Source organism: Chiloscyllium punctatum, chromosome 38 (genome assembly GCF_047496795.1).
Source record: "Chiloscyllium punctatum isolate Juve2018m chromosome 38, sChiPun1.3, whole genome shotgun sequence".
In the NCBI taxonomy this organism is placed as follows: Eukaryota; Metazoa; Chordata; class Chondrichthyes; order Orectolobiformes; family Hemiscylliidae; genus Chiloscyllium; species Chiloscyllium punctatum.
In genome coordinates this window covers 24,510,191-24,529,669 of record NC_092776.1, presented here as the reverse complement: position 1 = coordinate 24,529,669, position 19,479 = coordinate 24,510,191, and the positions used below count along the sequence as shown (strand labels likewise).

The window sequence follows — 19,479 nt, the reverse complement described above, 5'->3', positions numbered from 1 at the left end:
GCTCCCCACCTTCACCATAAGTAACAGCTGTGCCACCCACTTTCATACCCCTAAATAGCTACTTCTCTCTCATTCCAGGAGGAAATCAGCCCATAAAGGGCAAACAAATTCAAAACAGGCAAGGACTGTCATTTTTTCTGCTCCCTACCCCTTGTGTGGAGAGGATCGTGATTCTGACCACCCAGAGGAGCTGACTGACCCCTGACCACCCCGAGGGGCTGACTGACCCCTGGCCCGGACTACCCCGAGGGGCTGACTGACCCCGACCACCCGAGGGTCTGACTGACCCAGAATACCCTGAGGGGCTGACTGACCCGACTGCCCCTGACCATCCTGAGGGTCTGACTGACCCCTGACTCTGACCACCCCTAGGGGCTGACTGACCCCTGACCCAGACCACCGAGGGGCTGACTGACCCTGACCACTCTGAGGGATTGACTGACCCTGAGGGGCAGACTGACCCTCACCACCCTGAGGAGCTGACCCTGACCACTCCGAGGGGCTGACTGACCCCGACTGACCCTGACCACCCGAAGGAGCTGACCATGACCACCCAGAGGGGCTGACTGACCCCGACCACCCTGACCAGCTGACTGACCATCTCCAAGTCCCCCTACTGGAGGTTGCCCTTGACTTACTGCACTTGGGCCTGACCTAAGGTTCTCTCCTTTGACTTGATTGAGGACTTCTGACAACCACAACAAGCTTCCTGGCTTTCTGTCTGCGCCAAAATACTGAGAGCCTGGTGTCTGAGGGGGTAGAGCACACAAGAGAAATGTAAGGGAGGGATTTGGTCATCATCTTGGTATGCTCAGAGTGAGTGAGTGCTTTGACTGGGAGCCCTGGAGATGCAGTCTGGTCCAGACCATGAGCTGGGTGTGTGTCACTGAGCACACAGTGTACAAATCTTCTCCCAAACTTTGAACACTGTGTCCTTGCTGCAGCATTACAACGAGGATTACCACTGCAGCCCGAGATACAGTATTGAAGTCAGGAGTGTCCTGGAAATCACAGAAGCATAGATCCCTTCGGCCCAACAATTGCACACAGACTCTCCAAAGAGTATCCCACCCAAACCCATTCCCCCACCCTGTTACTCTACTTTTACCCCTGATTAACGTATCTAGCCTACACACCCCTGAACACCATGGGCAATTTAGCTTGGCCAATTCAACTAACCTGCACATCATGGATTGTGGGAATAAACCAGAGCACTTAGAGAAAACCCACGCAGACATGGGGAGAACATGCAAACTCCACACAGACCATCGCAAAGGTAAAATTCAGTCGCACTTGGAGAAGCATGGATTATTTAGGAACAATAACCAAAAGCGAATGTGTTTCATTAATTTGACCAAGCTCTTTCAGAGCATTGATGCGATAAGGTTGTGAAGCAGCTGTTGTACATTTGGACTTTCAAAATCAGTTAATAAAATGCCACCTAACAGATATTTTTGGAAGAAAAAGCAAATGGCACCAAAGAGGCAGTAGTAATTTGGGTACATAATTAACTAAATGCTAGGAAGCAAATGGATCACAGAACTGCCATGGGAATTCTTAGAAGCTAGTACATGTCAGATACCAATGTTCATGGACATGGGCTGAGTGTGGTTGGTGTCCATGGAGCATGCTCTGATTTGTTGATGGCCAGTGTCCAAATGGAAGGTCCACTGGAGCAAGCAGTGAACTTAATCAGCAAAAACCTAGCATGACTAGGTGACCTCGATGACAACACTAGTATGTCATTGAGTTTGCTTCAAAAGAGTGAAGTATCATGTCTAAAATTATTTTTCAGATGACATTTTAATGTCCAGTTAGTTTAAACTGACTCAGCCATAATATGCAGGTTTCCTTTAACATGTGGCACGTTTGGCGCATCGAGCAAATTTGCAGTATGAATATTGATGAGACTATCATTGATCACCGTGATGAATGAGTAATTTGAACATCCACTGGCACCTGCACTCACACAGCAAAAGCAGAAATTAGGAAGTTGCTGCCCTGCTCCTCCAAGAACCTCACAAAACAGGATCTTGCTGCAAGCTACCGGAAACTAAAATAGGAGGGGCCTGACACTTCTGGGTTTATGTGACAAAAACTCACTAAACCCTCCAGAAGATGTTAGAGCTTGTCCAGTCCAGTGCAGACAAGATTCTGATTGTTAATTACTGCCAAACAACTGTCTAGTACAAAAATGAACTATTGCAAGAGAGGAGTCCCATTCCTCCAAATCTTACCTGAAGATTTCAGAAAATAAAAAACATTAACCATTTAAAATGCTTTCTTTCTGCCTGTTGCATTTTCCTTTGCATCCTTAACCTATCTTTCTTCTGTCCAGTTCCCCTTCTGAACATGATTTGGCACTAAATTAAATATTCAATTTTAAAATTCCGGGTTCAAAGTCTACACATCTTATTAATAATTCATCAGTTATGGAGATAGATATTACTTGGTCTGCCACACAGATCCAACATATTGAAAAGGCCACTGTAATATCCATAATAGATTTCTAACAATGTAAAGTTTTATACAAATCTCAGAAATATCCGAGGCCACCATTCCTTTGCCAATGATCACAAATACCAGACCAAATGATTTTCAGGAACAAAACTGCTAATATTTCACAGCACTACTCCAAAAAGAAAATCAAACCAATATTAAAATCATTACAGGAACATTACACAATGACATAAATTGATTGTTAGACTTGATAAATTGTCCATCATCATTCAAAGTTGACAATTGTGAAGAAAGCTAAAATTTTATCTCGCATCATTTTCTTTTTTTTAAGAGGTTACTGGTTAGCCTATTTAAATATTTTACCTCAGCTCAATGGGGTCACAACTGGGGGAATGGTACCAACTACAGGCCACCCATCTCTTGCCTGAGAAAAAAATGGCCACTTATTGAAAAGCTGGTATGGACCTTGTGCAAGTATTTCCCTGTGGCATCAACTCTTAGCCAAGCCTTTGTGAGATTGTTGTGGCCAAAACAAATAAGTGGCTGACTAAAATACAGTGATAATTTAGTTGTGGAATCCAAATTGTTAAGTATCCAGAAGAAGTTGGGTGGGCAAGAAGGTGCAGACTTCCCAGCACTCCCAAATGCTCTTACCTGCTGATCTGTCTCCCTGTAGTAACCCGTTGATTTTTGTTCCAATAAACACCAGCAAGCTGTGGTAATGACCCTGTTTGGCAGCTCATCAGAAAAGAATTTTAGGCCTGTCCCTGAAAGTGACTTGGTTCAATCACCACATTGAACCACCATCATGTGTCACACTGTTGGCATCATATCCAGACAGTACCCAAACTCAAAGTGTCCCCCAGCTGTTTTTTGAAAGTAACTGGCCACAAATACTTGAATACTTTACACATGAGAATCAAATGAGATTGCCTCTTACATCACTGGCTATTTGCCTGGAAGCTTTTGCACTCTGGAATGGAATGGCTTCGAGTGTCAGCTTGTATCCAAGAGCTTGTTGGTTGAGCCATGACTGTTTGTACTTCACCTGCAAGAGAAAAGTGCAGAATAAAAAGTCAACATGTAAAGAAAATTAGAGTTTAAAGAGAATCTATCCAATTCTGAAGAGACTGACATTACCTCACTGAAATTAGCTGAATTAATTCTTGCCCGAATATGTTCAGGTGACCCCACAATTGGAGTATAATGATGTTGGGCAATTTCTCCTGCAGCTTTATATAGGCGCTGAAAAAAAATAGTGAAGATATTTACCGGTACAACACGTTTATCCTGTAAGCTGTAACATTCAGTAACATGAAATTTTAGATTTCGATAACAGGCATTTAGCAAATGATGCCGGAGAATAAATATAGCCAATTCCACTCTAGGGAGAGGAGGGATAGCTATTAGGATCCAACAATTCAAGACAATCAGAGGGAAAGACAGCCATTTAGGATTAGTAACTATTCAATCAAGGTAACAATTTCAGAAAAGTACTGTTAAAACTTTGCCCTTATTTTGTACATCAAGCACTTTGGAGGTTGAATACCCAGACAACTGCTGAGAAATATAATTGACTTCATTAATAAATTCATGATTGTTATATGATACAATTAGTAGTTAGATCGCCAAATTCCATAAACTATTTGTTACATCTTATGGTTCTGTGAAGTGACAATAATATGAAAGCCTCCCTTTTCAGATTGACATATGGGTGAAAGCTGAAATCTTCCTGCCAGGCTCATGCTAACAACAAGGTGAAGGCTTTCTTTAAGCATTTTCCTTTTGCATTTTACCCATTGTGATACTTTCCTTTTATATCGTTTTGATGAATGGATTTTCTGACTACAGTTACTCTCAAAAACTGCAGTCATTTTCCCTTTCAATAACTCTCGGTACACGTGACAATAAATAAATTCAATTCAATTCAATTCACTTGCAGTCATTGCTCCTAATTTTGAGTCTGACCTTCAATTCCACGGGCTTGCCAAAATATGGACATCCATCAACCTGCACCCCCCCCCCCAGGCATTAAATGGGCCACATGTTCTATTCCTTCACAGGTGGATTCTCAGGTTTATCATTGCCCTGGTTTGCAAGCCTTCAGACGTGAATATCTTTTCCCCCCAAATACTTAATTCAATCTCAGCTCAATGTTCCACATCCATCCTCCATAAATTGTTGAAGCTGAGAGCTGATAAATTTTCAGATTCTGACTGATTTCATCCTTGGGTCCTAAAACAAATGGCTTGAGAGATAATTGACACATTGGCTTTAATTTGCCAAAAATCCCTTGATTCAGGGACAGTCCCATTAGATGGGAAGACAGCAAATGCAACTTCTTCATATCAAAAAGGCAGTGAAACAAAGAACAGGAAACTACAGTCACTAATCTTAACTTCTGTCATCAGGCAATCTTAGAAGCTGTAATTGAAAAGTTCAACAAGTTCTGAAGAGGAATCATTGGACCCAAAACGTTAACTCTGCTTTCTCTCCACAGATGCTGCCAGACCTACTGAGATTTCCAACAATTTCTGTTTTTGTTTCTAATATCCAGCATCTGCAGTTCTCTTGATTTATTGCAGAAGTTAAAGCAGGGTCCTAGGATAAATACTTAGATTTCCAAAAGACACTAGATGAGGTGCCACATCAAAGGTTATTGGGCAAAATAAAAGTTTATCATGTAGGAGTAGTATATAAGCATAGAAAGATGATTGGCTGACTAACAGGAAGCAGAGGTAGGTTTAAATGTGTCATTTTTATGCTGGAAAAATCTAATCAGTGTTTAGGATTGGGGCTGGGACTTCATCTGTTTACAATTTATATAAATGACTTCAATGAAGGGAACGACATATAGTTGCAAAATATTCTGACAATGCAAGGATAGATAAAATCGAAGTTGTGTAGAGGACACAAAACCAAAAGATAGGTCAGGTAAGCATGTGAAGGTGTGGCAAATGGAGCATAAGTGTGGCAAAATATGAAATTCTCCATTTTGGTAGCAAAACTAAACAATAAAAGTCTGTAATTTAAACAGTGAGCAATTATAAAGCTCTGAAATGCAGGTGGTCTTGTGCATGAATCACAAAAGGCTAGTATTCAGTTACATCATGTTATTAGGAAGGCTAATAGAAAGTTATTTATCACAAGCAGATTTGAATACAAAAATAGGGAGGTTATGCTTCACTTATGAGACCACATCAGGAGCTATTATGTTACCTGTGAGACACACAGAGTACGGTGCATAATACTGAGACACATATAGAGTACTATGCACAATACTGGGCACCTTATTTAAGAAATGATCTAAGCTCATTGGAGGAAGTTCAGAGGCGGTTCTAGACTAATATCTGAAATAGAGAGTTGTCTTTTGAAGAAAGGTTAAACAGGCTAGAACAGAATTCACTGGAGTTTAGAAATGTAAAAGGCAACTTGATTTAAACATATAACATTTTGAGGGGTGTGGGCGGAGTGGATGTGGAGAGGATGTTTCCTCTTATTGGAGAATTTTGAACTGGGGGGAAAGAGCTTAAAAATCATAAGTTACCCATTTAAAACGTAAACTTTTTCAGAGGGTTGTGAGTGAGTGGAAGTCCCTTCTTGAGTAGAATCCTTCAATATTTTTAAGGCATTAGGGCAGATAAATGCTGGTTAAGGAATGATTTGAAAGGCTATCAGGAATAGGCAGAAATGTAGATTTGAGATTAATTTTGGAAATGGCATTAAGCTCCACCCATTCTGATGATGCCAGATCACTTGGATGGTAAAAGGCAGATTAGTTTAGGTCCTGAAGACCTATATCCTAGGTCTCCTCTTAGTCTGATTATTTTAATGATGCAACTTGTACCTAATTGTTATTATGCAATAAACAACATGCTTCAGACAAAAGTCTTTTCTCATTAAAGAGGTTAGTAGTTTTCCCTTACCACTGTAAACAAGGCTTTTTGACCCAGTCAAGGAAAGAGGATGATGGTAACAAACTACCCTAACCTGAAGCTGGTGTTGGTTGGTATTCCTTCCCATTCATTGAGACACACATAGAAGCAGAAACAGAAAAAAAGGACAGCATGGCACACAGGAAAAAGAACAGACAGGGATTACAGTGAAACATAAACTGATCAGCAATCAAAGAAACAGCAGGGTAGAAGCTAAGTGGCTTTAAGGCGCAGACAAAATTCTCTGAGAGGACTGAAAGCAGGAGTCATGTGCAGAAGTTTGGGCACAAACGGAAAAACATCATTAACAAATGGACAGAAATCCCTGAGGATACAGATATCAGGCCACAAACTAAGCTTGCAGAAAAACAGAGAAAGATCAAGCCATCTTCAAGAAGTGAAGAGACACAGAAGCAGAGATCAGGGAGATGCACATCTCAAGGAAGCAAGCTTTTAGAGAAAAGCATATATCTTCAAAGGGTACAGATAGACATCAACATAATTAACAATTATCAGATGAACAAAGGGCTTGTTATGAAGAAACCACTGTAGATTAAATGGACAAATAAAAGCAGTATACTGCAAATACTGGAGATCAGAAATAAAAACAGCAAGTGTTGGAGAAATTTAGAAAGTCACTCAGCATCCGTGAAGAGAGAAACAAAGTTATTGTCTTGAGTGCAATATTACTCCTCTTAGAATCAGAGTCAAATAGGATATGAAACATAAACTGCTTCTCTCCACAGATGCTGCAAGCCCTGCTAATTTTGTCCAGCACTTTATCAATTAAATGGTATTACTATTATTAAAGTCCACTAGTATTATTATACTTCCTGTCCACCCACTTTACCTCCTGTGGCAAATTTTCTGTTCTATTCGCTGGGCCTCTTTCCATTGGCTCTTTTAGACTTCCCCTCCAATAATATCGGAGGTTAATAATTCTCAAGATTGCCAGATGCTGATCCTCCCAATTGGTCCAAAAACTTCTCTTCAATGCAGCCAGATCATAGCACCAACCCTAACACTACACTCCATACCTAGATCCAAGGCCTCCCTGAGTGTTCTCAAACACCTAGACCATACTGTCAATGCCCCCTCATTCATCTGGATCCCAGAACCAACCCCCTTGTTCAAAGAACTCTCCCTGCAGTGTTCTCAGACTCCCAAGACCCAATGTGTCACATATTAAAGACCATTTTATTTAAAATTCTGTTTGACAATGGGTTCATTTGTAACTCTACCAAACCTCAGACCCCTGCTCCAGTTTCCCCATGTCACAGGGCCAATCTTAACATTGATGCACTGCTAAGCTTGTGATTCTGGAAATAATTGTCGTTAATTATGTTGATATCTATCTGTACTCCTTGAAGATATATGCTTTTCTTAAAAGATTGTTTCCTTGAGATGTGTATCTCCCTGAACTCTGTCTCTGTGTCTGTTTATAGCGTCCTGATGGTGGCTTTATCTTTCTCTGTCTTTCGGCAAGATTAGTTTGTGCCCGGATAAAGAAAGTTTGACTCATCCCGCAATAATGGCAACGATGCAGATTATCTTTAAACCAGGGCAAACAGGTTTGAGCAGCTGTTGCCATTCATTTCTGGTTTGGAAAGCAGTTATGTTTTGAGAGGAAATGTCACAGGAGTGTCACTGTGATTCTCTAGGTCTGATATTTCCTCAGTGAGATTCCATCAGGTTCCTGCAATTAACATACCTCATTGGCGATGATATTACTTAATTTTGCACGAGTCAGATCAGGTGAATCTGTCACCTGTGTAAACTTTAATGAATATGGATGCTGTCGATACTTCTTCTGAAAAAAAGGATAGAATAGAAAGCAATCATTTATTGCATTACAACCACTCCCTAATTCTACTCTCTGCCATTGTATCAACCCAGCATTGCAGTCCAAAAGCTCACTGTTATTATGAGACCATCTGTTCAGAATCACAATTATTAATTAAACATTGACAATATAGATAGATTAAAGAGTAGGATGCAAAACCCAGTCAAAACCCAGATATGCAGTTCCTGGGTTATGCTTGAAACTTCTGCTGGGAGTTGGAAGGTTTAATATATAAAATGTCAATGATGCTAAGGAATGGAACCAGGGTGAGACAATGGCTGAGGCTATGGATTATCATGGATAAGAGATGCACTGTCATTCAGAAATTTAGCATAAGACTAAGGGCTACCATGCCCAATGAGAATGATATACCAGCTTCCAGAAGGGCTTTAAGGATTAGTTATTTTTAATGCTTGCATTATATCCTTTGTACAAGACTTAACAGATGGATCTATATAGGAGTTGACACTTGTCACCCTCCCTAACCACGAGCAAAAGCTCGATTAGATGCCAATGCTTTCCTGTGAATTAGGAAGACAGAGAGCAGCCTGAAATGTTATTGGTGACTGCGAACCCACATACATTTAAAAAACTCATTTACAGACCGGAATAAATCTAGAGGAGTCAATCTAGGAGGATAGTGGTGCACATAACACATGTGATTCCTGTGCCAGATACGACCAAGAAATCTTTGATTATAGTATTTCATGAGATACTCATTAACCAAATCCTTTTGGAAATGCTTGAATGAGTTTTCTTAAAAATGGCACTCTTGTTTCAACCAACTGCCCTTAGAAGAACACATTTGAAAAATCATAACACGACACTCTATTCTTCCCAACACGTTTGTTTGAACTCCACGTAAGGATGAATTACTCAATGTGGTGACACAGTAAAGTATAGCAGCGAGAGTAGATGTCACGTACTGCAGACAAAACTGGTCCCATAAAAAACATGGCCCACCTCACTGATGAGGGCAGTTGCTTTCTTCACTCCCTCAATCCCCAAAGCCCCTGTTGAAATCCAAGCCACTCCTCTCATGAAATTTAGGTCAGATCTGTAAAGGTTCTGTTAAAATAAGGCAGATTATTAATAAAAATCATTATCACGGTGTACCAAGTAATATATTCAATAAACTATAGGATGACTAGTAAAGCAAGATTCAGTAGCTTCTCAGCAGTTTACATTTTGAAAAAAAATGTTTAATCATGCCTTTATTTTGTAGCTACCATCCTGAGAGCAGTGAATGAATGGTGTTGATTCTGCGGTCCACTGATCGTATCTTCTACAATCAGAATGTCATCGTCTTTGCATCTATAAGTTCGAGCAAACCTCTGCCCTTTGGAATAATCGAAAACTAAATTGCTTTATATTCACAGGTGGAAATGATCTTAAGGAATTCATGAATTTGCCTACTTCCAGTTCTTCTATTTGTTTTGTGCTTTTCTAAGAAGTGCCACAAATTTCTGTGACCAATATTCAGAAATTATTCTGTTTATTTGCTAAGGGATTAATGAAAAAGTGTTGGTAAAGTGGTGAACAGAATTGAAAACTTGACAAGATAAAAGATAAAGCTCTTCACTTTCAGCATCCAAAAGGTCTGTGGTTAAAATTCCCACCATGGCTTTATCTGTTGATCCCAACTGGGTCAGTGTCTGAAGATGTATGGTTGGCTTCAGCATCCCTGGAGTATGGAGGGACAAAACCAGCAAACTTTACAGTTCTCAGTCATCAACCACTGGTCACCAGAGAAACTGCTAATCTATGCTGGTAAAGTTAGCAAAAGAACTGGCCTCAACTTTCACTTGATAAAAGGTTTACATGAGAAAGAAGTAACCTGGATGAGACACCAGAGGACAGTTAACACTCATGAACCTATACCAAAGCTCAATTCAGTGCTACGGGAGACAAGTGTAAAAATGGGAGAAATGTCAATAAGAGAAAGGAAGAAAAGTGTAACTGGAAAGTTACCTCACTCTGTAGATCATAGGCATGCTTTGCCCACTGCACCCTCAAGTCATTGGGTAGTGTTGTATAATGATGGATGGCATGTCTGTAGTTCTGGTCACTGGCTAAAGCCTGGGCTTTCTTAGCATGGACAAGATTCACCATATCCATAGGTAGATGGAAGTTAGTCTTTGTCTCCTCAAAATCTTTTCTGTACTTCAACTAGTTTAAAAGCAACAAGTAATAATGACATCTCAAAATGTTTTCCATGATTATTTGTTCACCAAAATAGTAATGCAAAGCTTTTTCTTCTTCTCAGTATATTAATAATTCTACAGTCATGATATTCATTTTCATCGAGGGTATGAGACATTCAATTCCCAGGCACAATATAAAAGGGAAAGGGGGAGGAGACCCATGATGTAAGGTTTTCACCTCTATAATTATCCCAGGAATGCTGGGCTTTCCCCAAAGAGAGAGATCGGAGCTGAGCCTGCAATACGGACAATCAGTAAAGTTTTCACACAAATACAAGACAGGAGAGGCAGTACTCAAAACTTCCACCTTATTCTTCCCTTCCTCCAACTGATTGATGACCAGACATTGAAGAGGCTAATGATGAACTTTGAAATTATAACTCCCTTAGATCTGGGATAGAAAAAAAAAGCCAGGTTGGAAATACTCAATGATCTAAACATAAACGTCTTACATGGCATTATTGCCAATGAGCTTGTGTTGAATAGAAGGATTTAAAATATATTGTCCTTAGTATGCAGCTGGTTTCAGAAAATAAAAGTGATGAGGATTAAAGTGCTGCATGGTATAAGATTGAAGGCATCTGGTTACCTCCATGATTTCTTTCAATGTCAGACAACTTTTGATTAAAAAAGCATAACTATAATCTGACCTATGAAATGTGATCCTGCCACAACTTGTACTCTTGTCTTATTTTACACAATGTCGATGACATGACGTTGCATAGTCTCCCCACACAGCTTCCAGCATTGACTATACCATAGGCAGGCAGACAACACTGCACATTTGATTGAAAATATATGAATTCAAAACAAGTTAAGCTTCTTTTCCTACATACATCACTATTGAGCCTGGCTGCATGAACGGAATGAGAAATGTTCAGATCATCTTCCAGCTTTTGTATTCCAACCATCTGACCTTTGGCCTTCTCGAATGCTTCTTTGTATTTGTACTGTGATAGAAACCACATGTTAGGAGGCAAAGATCAAGGAAGTATAGTAAAATTTTGCATAGTAAAATACTTCATTTCACTGAAAGGACAAGCTTCGATGCTGACAGGAGATGATTGTATCTAACATGTTTACATGGAACTTTTGCTGCCATTATTTTAGCAGGGTCATTAGTGGGATTTTTTTTCAAAATGAGCTAACATTGTGGAAAAATATTTGTAAGAGGGATTTCAACTAGCACATGAAAGGTTTCAAAATTAATACCATACAGCAGAACAGTTGTTTTAAAAGAAGGCTGAAAATTTCAGGGTGAATTGCCCTGACTTGGAAAGTGTTCAGGTTTCAGAACTATTTTTGGATCCTGCCCTCGTTTGCAGTCGTGGCAATATTTCCAAGCGTGCTCTAATGTGAGCTGACTAACTGCGAAGCTGCCTTCTGTATGCCTTCCAATGAGAGACAGTTGTGGGTTCTGGAAGGTGGATACGGACCGTTGCTATGGGGTCAGCCACCTTTCGAGTGTTACCAGCAAAAGTGCTGCTGAGGGACAAGCAACAAGAGTAACGAGGACAATTGAATCATAGAATCCCTACAGTGTGAAACAAGCCCTTCAGTCCAAAAGGTCCACTCCGAACCTCCAAAGAGTAACCCACCCAGACCCATTCCCCTGCCATAATACTCTACATTTACCCCTGACTAATGCACCTAACTAGACATCCCTGAACACTATGGGCAATTTAAAGTGGCCAATTCACCTAACCTACATGTGCAAACTCCATACAGACAGGGTAAAAACAATGACTGCAGATGCTGAAAACCAAATACTGGATTAGTGGTGCTGGAAGAGCACAGCAGTTCAGGCAGCTTCCAACAAGCAGCGAAATCGACGTTTCGGGCAAAAGCCCTTCATCAGGAATAAAGGCAGTGAGCCTGAAGTGTGGAGAGATAAGCAGTCAACCAAGGTTGGAACCAAACCCAGATCCCTGCTGTTGTGAGGCAGCAGTGCTACCACTGAGCCACCGAGCCACTCTATTGAAGTACCACTGTTATCAGAGAATGGCTTGTGACTTCATCAGTCCCATCAAGATTGGAGGTTTCAGTTTCCAGGAGACCCTCAAGCTCCTGCTATGGGAATGCATCAGCCTTGTCATTAAGGAATATCTTAAACTGCTCTGACCTCCCACTGTGAAGTTGTCCTTTGTTGTTGGTACAAGATGGGGGAAGAGAGGGATGGATGGCAAAATTGTAAACGGGAAAATAAAGTGCTGAAAATCAATCTGACTACCTTAATTGGCTTTCCTCTACAGTCTGGCAAGTGACATGAGATGCTGACCATCCCTGACAAAAGCGGTTGAAGGCAAGGACCTGAGCACAAACCAATATTTTTCCCCAAAGTTGTGTTGCCACCTCCTGCCTCCAAACATGTGTCCATGACCCTCTAAACATTCTCTGCTAAACACTCACAGCTTGATAGCTAAATAAAGTATTTGAGAAACCTAATCTCAAATTAACCAAAGTTAAATGTAAAAATTACAAATTTAAATCCCTAAAGACGACCAAAATGTGATGTCATGCTGTATATACAGTTAACAAATTTACTTTCTATATGTTCACCTATACAGCAGTGCACCAAATCTCGAGTCTTCTTTGGCAGCTCATAACTGCTTGGGAACACTGTCACCTCCATGTTTCTCAACATGTCACACCCATCCCAACTGAAACATATCACCACAATTTCTTCAGTGATGAATATCTTGCAATTCTCTACCTTACAGCAGTTTAGGAGAATTTCAAAACATAGATTGTAGTGGGCTCACAAGGATTGCCAGTCACCTTCTGAATGACATCTAGGAATGAACAATTAATGTTGGCCTTAACCACAATACCCACATTCCAAGAGTAGAAAAATAAATAGGGCTATAAATGCACATTTTAAAAGAGTACAAATCTAAAGGCAAATACTCCAGGTTGCAATTTCTTACTAATATATTTCAAGGTAACATATAGTGGCTCAGTGGTTAGCAATGCTGCCTCACAGCATGAGGTCCCAGGTTCAATTCCAGCCTCAGGTGACTGTCTGTGTGGAGTTTGCACATTTTCCCTATGTCTGCGTGGGTTTCTTCTGGGTGCTCTGGTTTCCTCCCACAGTCCAAAAGTGTGCAGGCCAGGTGAATTGGCCATCCTAAATTGCCCATAGCGTTAGGTGCATTAGTCAGAGGAAAAAAAATAGATCTGGGTGGGTTACTTTTGGGAGGGTCAGTGTGGACTGGTTGGACCGAAGGACCTGTTTCCACACTGTAGGGGATCTGATCAATATACAGATCAGGTAAGTATTCTGAATTATTTTTGCCCTGATTTTACCAGAGAATAACTTTAATTAACAGCAACCATTCCAGTGCTCAGTTCTGTGGCACTTTGTAATGATACGGTCAAAGATAGAGTTAATATTATAGCATTTCTGAGAGATGGATACTGAAATATTTAAAAATGAAATCAGCTCTGTTAAGTTGGAAAGTTTTGTGACTTCCAAAAATCTTAAAGGAGTTTAAAGTCCCCATGGAGACACTGTCAACCATGTCAGAATTTTAAAATAAATTCCAATGAGGTTACAAAGTGCTGCCAAAGGCCTCAATGACTTGTTTCAAATGTTAACTGAACTATGAAGACTGTAAGGAATTTAATGCAGGAAAGAAATATATACCAAAAGTGTCCAACCCAGGGAATGGACTTATTTTAACCAGAAGTGGACTTCATTAAAATATCAAAAGCATTGTTTCTTGGTGACTGGTAAGTCGTATGTTTTTAAGCCTACAATATCTGCAGTTTGTCACACAATTCTGTTTCACATTCTAGTGTTTTAATCATTCACATCAAAATAAATGAAGATTATTCATGTAATGACAGAAATGCAGTATTAGGAGGTCAGTAAAATGTTCCAAAACAGGCCATTACCTTGACATAATCAATTCTGACAAACGAGCAGGAAAAAGCTTTTTAATGAGTTCAAAATGGAAGTTTGAAAAAAAGTGGAATTTATCCAAGTATCTACGCCCAAGATTGAACTATAAGAATTGAACAATCAGCAGCCTTTGATTAGCAATGACTCAAAATAGTAGAGAAACGGTTTAATTCCACCCGATTTACACCTCAGCCAGATATGAACTTTAGTCAAATCCAGAGCAATTATTTGAAGTGATACTTACATCACTAATAATTTCTCTGGAAGCTTTAGCAGCTTGGACCGGAATCGCATCCAAAAGCAGTTTATATCCACCATCCCGTAATTTTGCCCACGACTCCCTGTAGCGGACCTTTGAAACAACGAACAATTTTGGGAATAAGTGTTTGATGCAATTCCACTGCTTATTTTTCAATATTAAAGTCACACAGGCCCACAACACAGAGGTAGCCATTCAGCACATGGAGTTTTTTATGGTACAGTACAAGGCAGGTTCATGACTGGCTGGAATACCTGCCCCCCCATTTTGTTGGAAACCATTTGTCAATTAAGTGCATTGGAAGAAGCTGACTGGAAGTTTCCAATCAGGCCTTGTTTCCTGCAATGCCCAGGACCCGATAGTGGGCATGCAGGGGCAACTCAAGGTGGGGCCCACTCTCGGATGCCTCAAGGCCCTCCCAAATTCCCTTAGTGTGGTCAGCTCCAGGTCATCCTGTATAACCACACACCAACACCAACCCCCACCCCACCCACCCCATAGTACTTCCCCTACAGTTGTGTCATAGCTATCCTATCTGTTCCTTAACTTAATTTGAAACGTGTTGAGAGTTGGATTGTTACACTAAGTGTTCATTCAAGGCTGCTGCTTCTCACACAGGTCGAGCTTTCATTGGCCTTCCATCAAGAGCTTACCCAGGCTTGTCTTGGTGCAATGTAAGGGGGTGCCCTTTTCAAATTCTAAAGAAAGACTGTTTCCCCTGAATTGGCCAGGTTTCTGTCCCAGAAACAGATTCAACCTGTTTCCTGCTCTTATAGGGAAAGTCCACCCACCAGAAGGAAGTTAATGCCTTCCCCCAGGCTGTGTTTGGTGGAGAAAGAGAATCTAATCATGCAGGAAGGTGTAAGAGTGCAGACACTGCTGACATCTCTCCCCATTGTCCTGACTAAGTCCATGGTGGGAAAACCTCTGTGGAGTATTATAGGTCCACTGCATCAACAGCGCACTGAAGGGTCTCACTGAGCCACATTGTTATTCCGTGTTGGTTGGAGGGAGTCTCACCATCTAAGAAATCCAAAAGGAGAGCCCTTTCTGGGCTGCTTGAGGACATCAGAGACTGGAAGGGATGGGTTCCCCCCATTCCAAGGCACTCAGCATCTGATCGAGGGAACATGGATAGGCAACCAAGAGCCTGACACCCCGAACCTCACCCCAACTGTCTCCTTCCCTGCAACTCTCACCCCACAATCCCTCTCCTGCCCTTACTTCCCCATGTCCTGGGTTGTTTCGGTGATTGTGGGCCTTGGCTGGGTGTCTGACAAGCAGCAGCTGCAAACCTCCACACCCACATTCCGCGCTCCCACCCATTCCCTGATCCCCTACTCCCCTCACCCCACCGCCTGCAGTGGTTCTGGTGGGAAGTGGAATAGAATAGATTAGAATCCCTACAATGCGGAAGCAGTCCATTTGGCCCATCAAGTTCACACTGACCTTCCTAAGAGCATCCCACCTAGACCTATCCACTTACCCTATCCCTGTAATCCTGCATTTCCCATGGCTAATCCACCTAGCCAGCACATCCCTGGATCCTATGGACATTTTGGCATGGCCAATCTACCCTAACCTGCACTTCTTGGGACTTGGGAGGAAACCAGAGCACCCAGATGAAATCCACACAGACATGGGGCAACGTGCAAACTCCACACAGAAATGCTAGCATCCGACTAGCAGCTCACAGATAATGGGATGTCTGCCTCCCCTCACGCCTGATCAGGGAGTAGGCCCTTTACTGCCCAGGTAAGTGTCTGGCAATTAATGCAGTGGGGTCCTCAAAAAGAAAGAGAAGGCAGGACTTTCACTAGCTCCTTAGCCAGCCAGGTCCCTGTCACCTATATGAAATATTGCCCACTGCGTCTATGCGAGCTCTTTATTAGGGTAAATCAAAACCTGGCCAACTTGCAACACATAGTTCCTTACTCATTTTCTTTATTTCAGTTACTACAGAAAGTAGCTGACTGTTTGAGCTGAAAATAGTTTTCTCAAACACAGTTACAGCTTACTTTAAATTCAAACAAAATAGCTTCAATTTTTGAGAATGCAGTTATCCAATGAGGAACTGCAGAAAGGCAATGTATTAAATAAAGCAGTTTGTAATGAGCCAATCAGTAAAAATATGAGAAAACATGATTCTCATCACACCTTGAATTTTGTGCTAAAATTATGTTCATTTTTTTAAAGCCATTCAATGTTATAATGTTGTCTTTTACTGTCCTGCAGCCAGGATAAAGTAGTTTTTTTTAGTACACCTGTGCTCTACGGCAGTGCAAATCAATTCATACAAGGCTTCATATGATTTTTAAAAATATGAATCTTTTTACAAAGCTTTGTTTGTCAAGTAAGAATTGTAAGTGTTGCCGAATGAGAGACTTTCCATTTACCATTGTCTGTAGCTGGCCAACATATTCAAGATGCTGAGTGAAACTTCCTCTACTCTGCCTGAATCTCAAAAAAACATCCTGCTCCAATCAATAAATAAGCATTCTGACAATTCTCAGTTCAGCTCTTTAGTCCTTTCTTTGAAACAGATTGCCAATTTTGTGACAATGAATCCTGATAAAGCTACTATGAAATACCTTCGAACTTATTATGTTTTTAGAAACTAACGCCCTCTCCTAGCTCATCTCCAACCTAACACCATTCATTTTATTTCCCTAGCATTACCTTGGTTTACTGGTTAATTAGTTCTCCTTTCAAACTTAGCCACAGGAACTCTATATGAGACTAAAACCTGCAGGTTGAGGTACTATTGTTACACTACCAAGACCATTTTTTTAAATTTTAACTAATATTTGAACTTACATCTTCAAAGTATTATCTCTAGCTTCTTTCATGGGATACGGGTGTCTGTGGCTCTTCCCTAATACCCTTAAACTGAGTGACTTTCTAAATATATCACCAGATGTTATGATGAGATTTGAATCTATATGTCAACAGAAATTAGTTTGGGGCCCTGGATTACTAATCCAGAGAAATTATCACTATGCCACAGCCTGTCTATTAATATCTGCAATAAACTTGACCTCATCAAAAGCGCTGTTGCCATTACATGACTTGCTCTGCTGTGTTTACTCGTTAACCCTGTGTTACTGACCTAAACTGGCTGCCATCCTTCAATGCCTCAAATTCTAAATTTCCCATCTCTGTTTTCAAAAACCTGCACTTCCTTTCCTTTCCCTATCCCTCTAATCTCTTCCAGCCCCACAACCTTCCAAGAATTCTGCTTTTCTCCATTGCTGGCCTATTGCAAATCACTGATTTTCCGACAGATAAAACACAATAAGCTATTCTTGCCATTAGAACAATTTGCATTGAACCATTCACTCTAACATATGAACTAAGCTAGTGACATAGTTATGAGTAGATCAAGAAGCTGATTCCTAAATCTTTATTAAACTTTGGCCAGTTGAAGAACATGTGTTTTACAATCTCATGTTAAGATTGAATAAAATTGATTTTTTTAATCAAATGTGTGTGGCCTGTGCTGTTACAAAAGTGACTAACATTAATCAGTAGCAAGCAACAGCAATGTCAATGCAACCAGATCAACGAGCTAGCCAATGTTGCATAAAGACAGCTAGACTCTATTCCATGTCTCACCTCACTAATGTTCATAGCATTAGTTTTAGCTTGCAGAAACTCTGGGAGGTCTTTTGTCAGTGTGTAGTGATGCTTTATATTTTCTCCATCTTCTCTGTACAATCTCTGTCAAATGAAAGAATAAGCTCCATTTTAATATGTATCTAGGGCAACACCACCTCACATCGGTGGCGGGTGGGAGCAGTATCATTTCTTGTGAGAGAAATATGCAGATAACATTATTGCTATTGTACACATCCCACTATCAGGTTAGTAATTAAATAACAAATTATGCTTTTTCCTGCTTGCCAACAACTCAGGGGCAGGTTGCTACAGACGTGGAAATTGATTGTGAATAACGTTATTATATTTTGTATTAGTTTAATTTCTGCACTATTTTGGGAAAGATATTAACCCATTTCAAATTAACAGTTTAACACCTCCCATAAAATAGCAGAATGAGGAACTCAATATGAGCACAATCAATGTTTGTGTTATAACACTGTTCACAATAAATTCCAATTTTATAGTCAAAGCATAATTTGATTTTTAATTAAAATTAATTGTGAATTTTGAAATGCAACATGGGTCATACACTTTGCAGTTGAACATATGCAATTTAGAAGCTAATACCAGGGTTCCTCCTATTAAATCAGGTCAGTTAACATGAGACATGTCATTTCAATAGAACTGCTTCAATAATTTATACAACCAAACCATGACGCCAATTCTAAAAGCAAGCGAGCAGTTTAGGAAATATTATTACAGAATCATCAAGTTGTTCCAAAAACATTTGATTTTGCAATGCTTTCACAATCACAATCTACAGAATACATTGACAATTATAACGATGGTACAAAGAGAAACTCCCAGATCTTTCTCGATGTGAAACTAACCTGCTGCAACCACAGGAACCTATGCTGGGATAGCAATACTGGGATTCATTTGGCCACTGACCCATCTAAAAAACAGACTCAGAGGCCATGACATTTGGGCTGGCACAATCGGCAATATGTCACAGTGTTTCCCAGACTTACATGAGCCCGATTTTCCAAGGAGAGGCAATCACAGGCTGATTGCCACTCCGTCTCTTCTTTTTTTTTTAAAACACAGCAAAAGAGCTGCCCATTTTTGACTGGAGATTCTGATCAGGCTCCCACAGAACTGCACAGCTGTACTCAGATTTGGAGAGCAGAACATAATCAGGGGAGACAAACCACACCTCCTTTCTCACAGCAGACAGTTTCTGTATCTTATGACTTAAATGTCCAGCATCATCA

General features: G+C 40.5%; 1 protein-coding gene across 4 annotated transcripts in view; it reads right to left on the bottom strand.

The window, feature by feature from the left end:
• Positions 1–19,479, bottom strand: part of nrap (nebulin-related anchoring protein) — a 101,605-nt gene that overhangs the window by 19,816 nt on the left and 62,310 nt on the right. For 3 of the 4 annotated variants that reach the window (XM_072557386.1, XM_072557387.1, XM_072557389.1), the window contains 8 exons: positions 18,221–18,325; positions 14,591–14,698; positions 11,279–11,392; positions 10,210–10,407; positions 9,202–9,306; positions 8,107–8,205; positions 3,601–3,705; positions 3,401–3,508 (listed from right to left, as the gene is read on the bottom strand). In XM_072557386.1, the coding sequence (XP_072413487.1) occupies positions 3,401–3,508; positions 3,601–3,705; positions 8,107–8,205; positions 9,202–9,306; positions 10,210–10,407; positions 11,279–11,392; positions 14,591–14,698; positions 18,221–18,325 (942 nt within the window). The remainder of the gene's footprint in view (positions 1–3,400; positions 3,509–3,600; positions 3,706–8,106; positions 8,206–9,201; positions 9,307–10,209; positions 10,408–11,278; positions 11,393–14,590; positions 14,699–18,220; positions 18,326–19,479) is intronic. The other variant, XM_072557388.1, reaches the window with a different exon arrangement.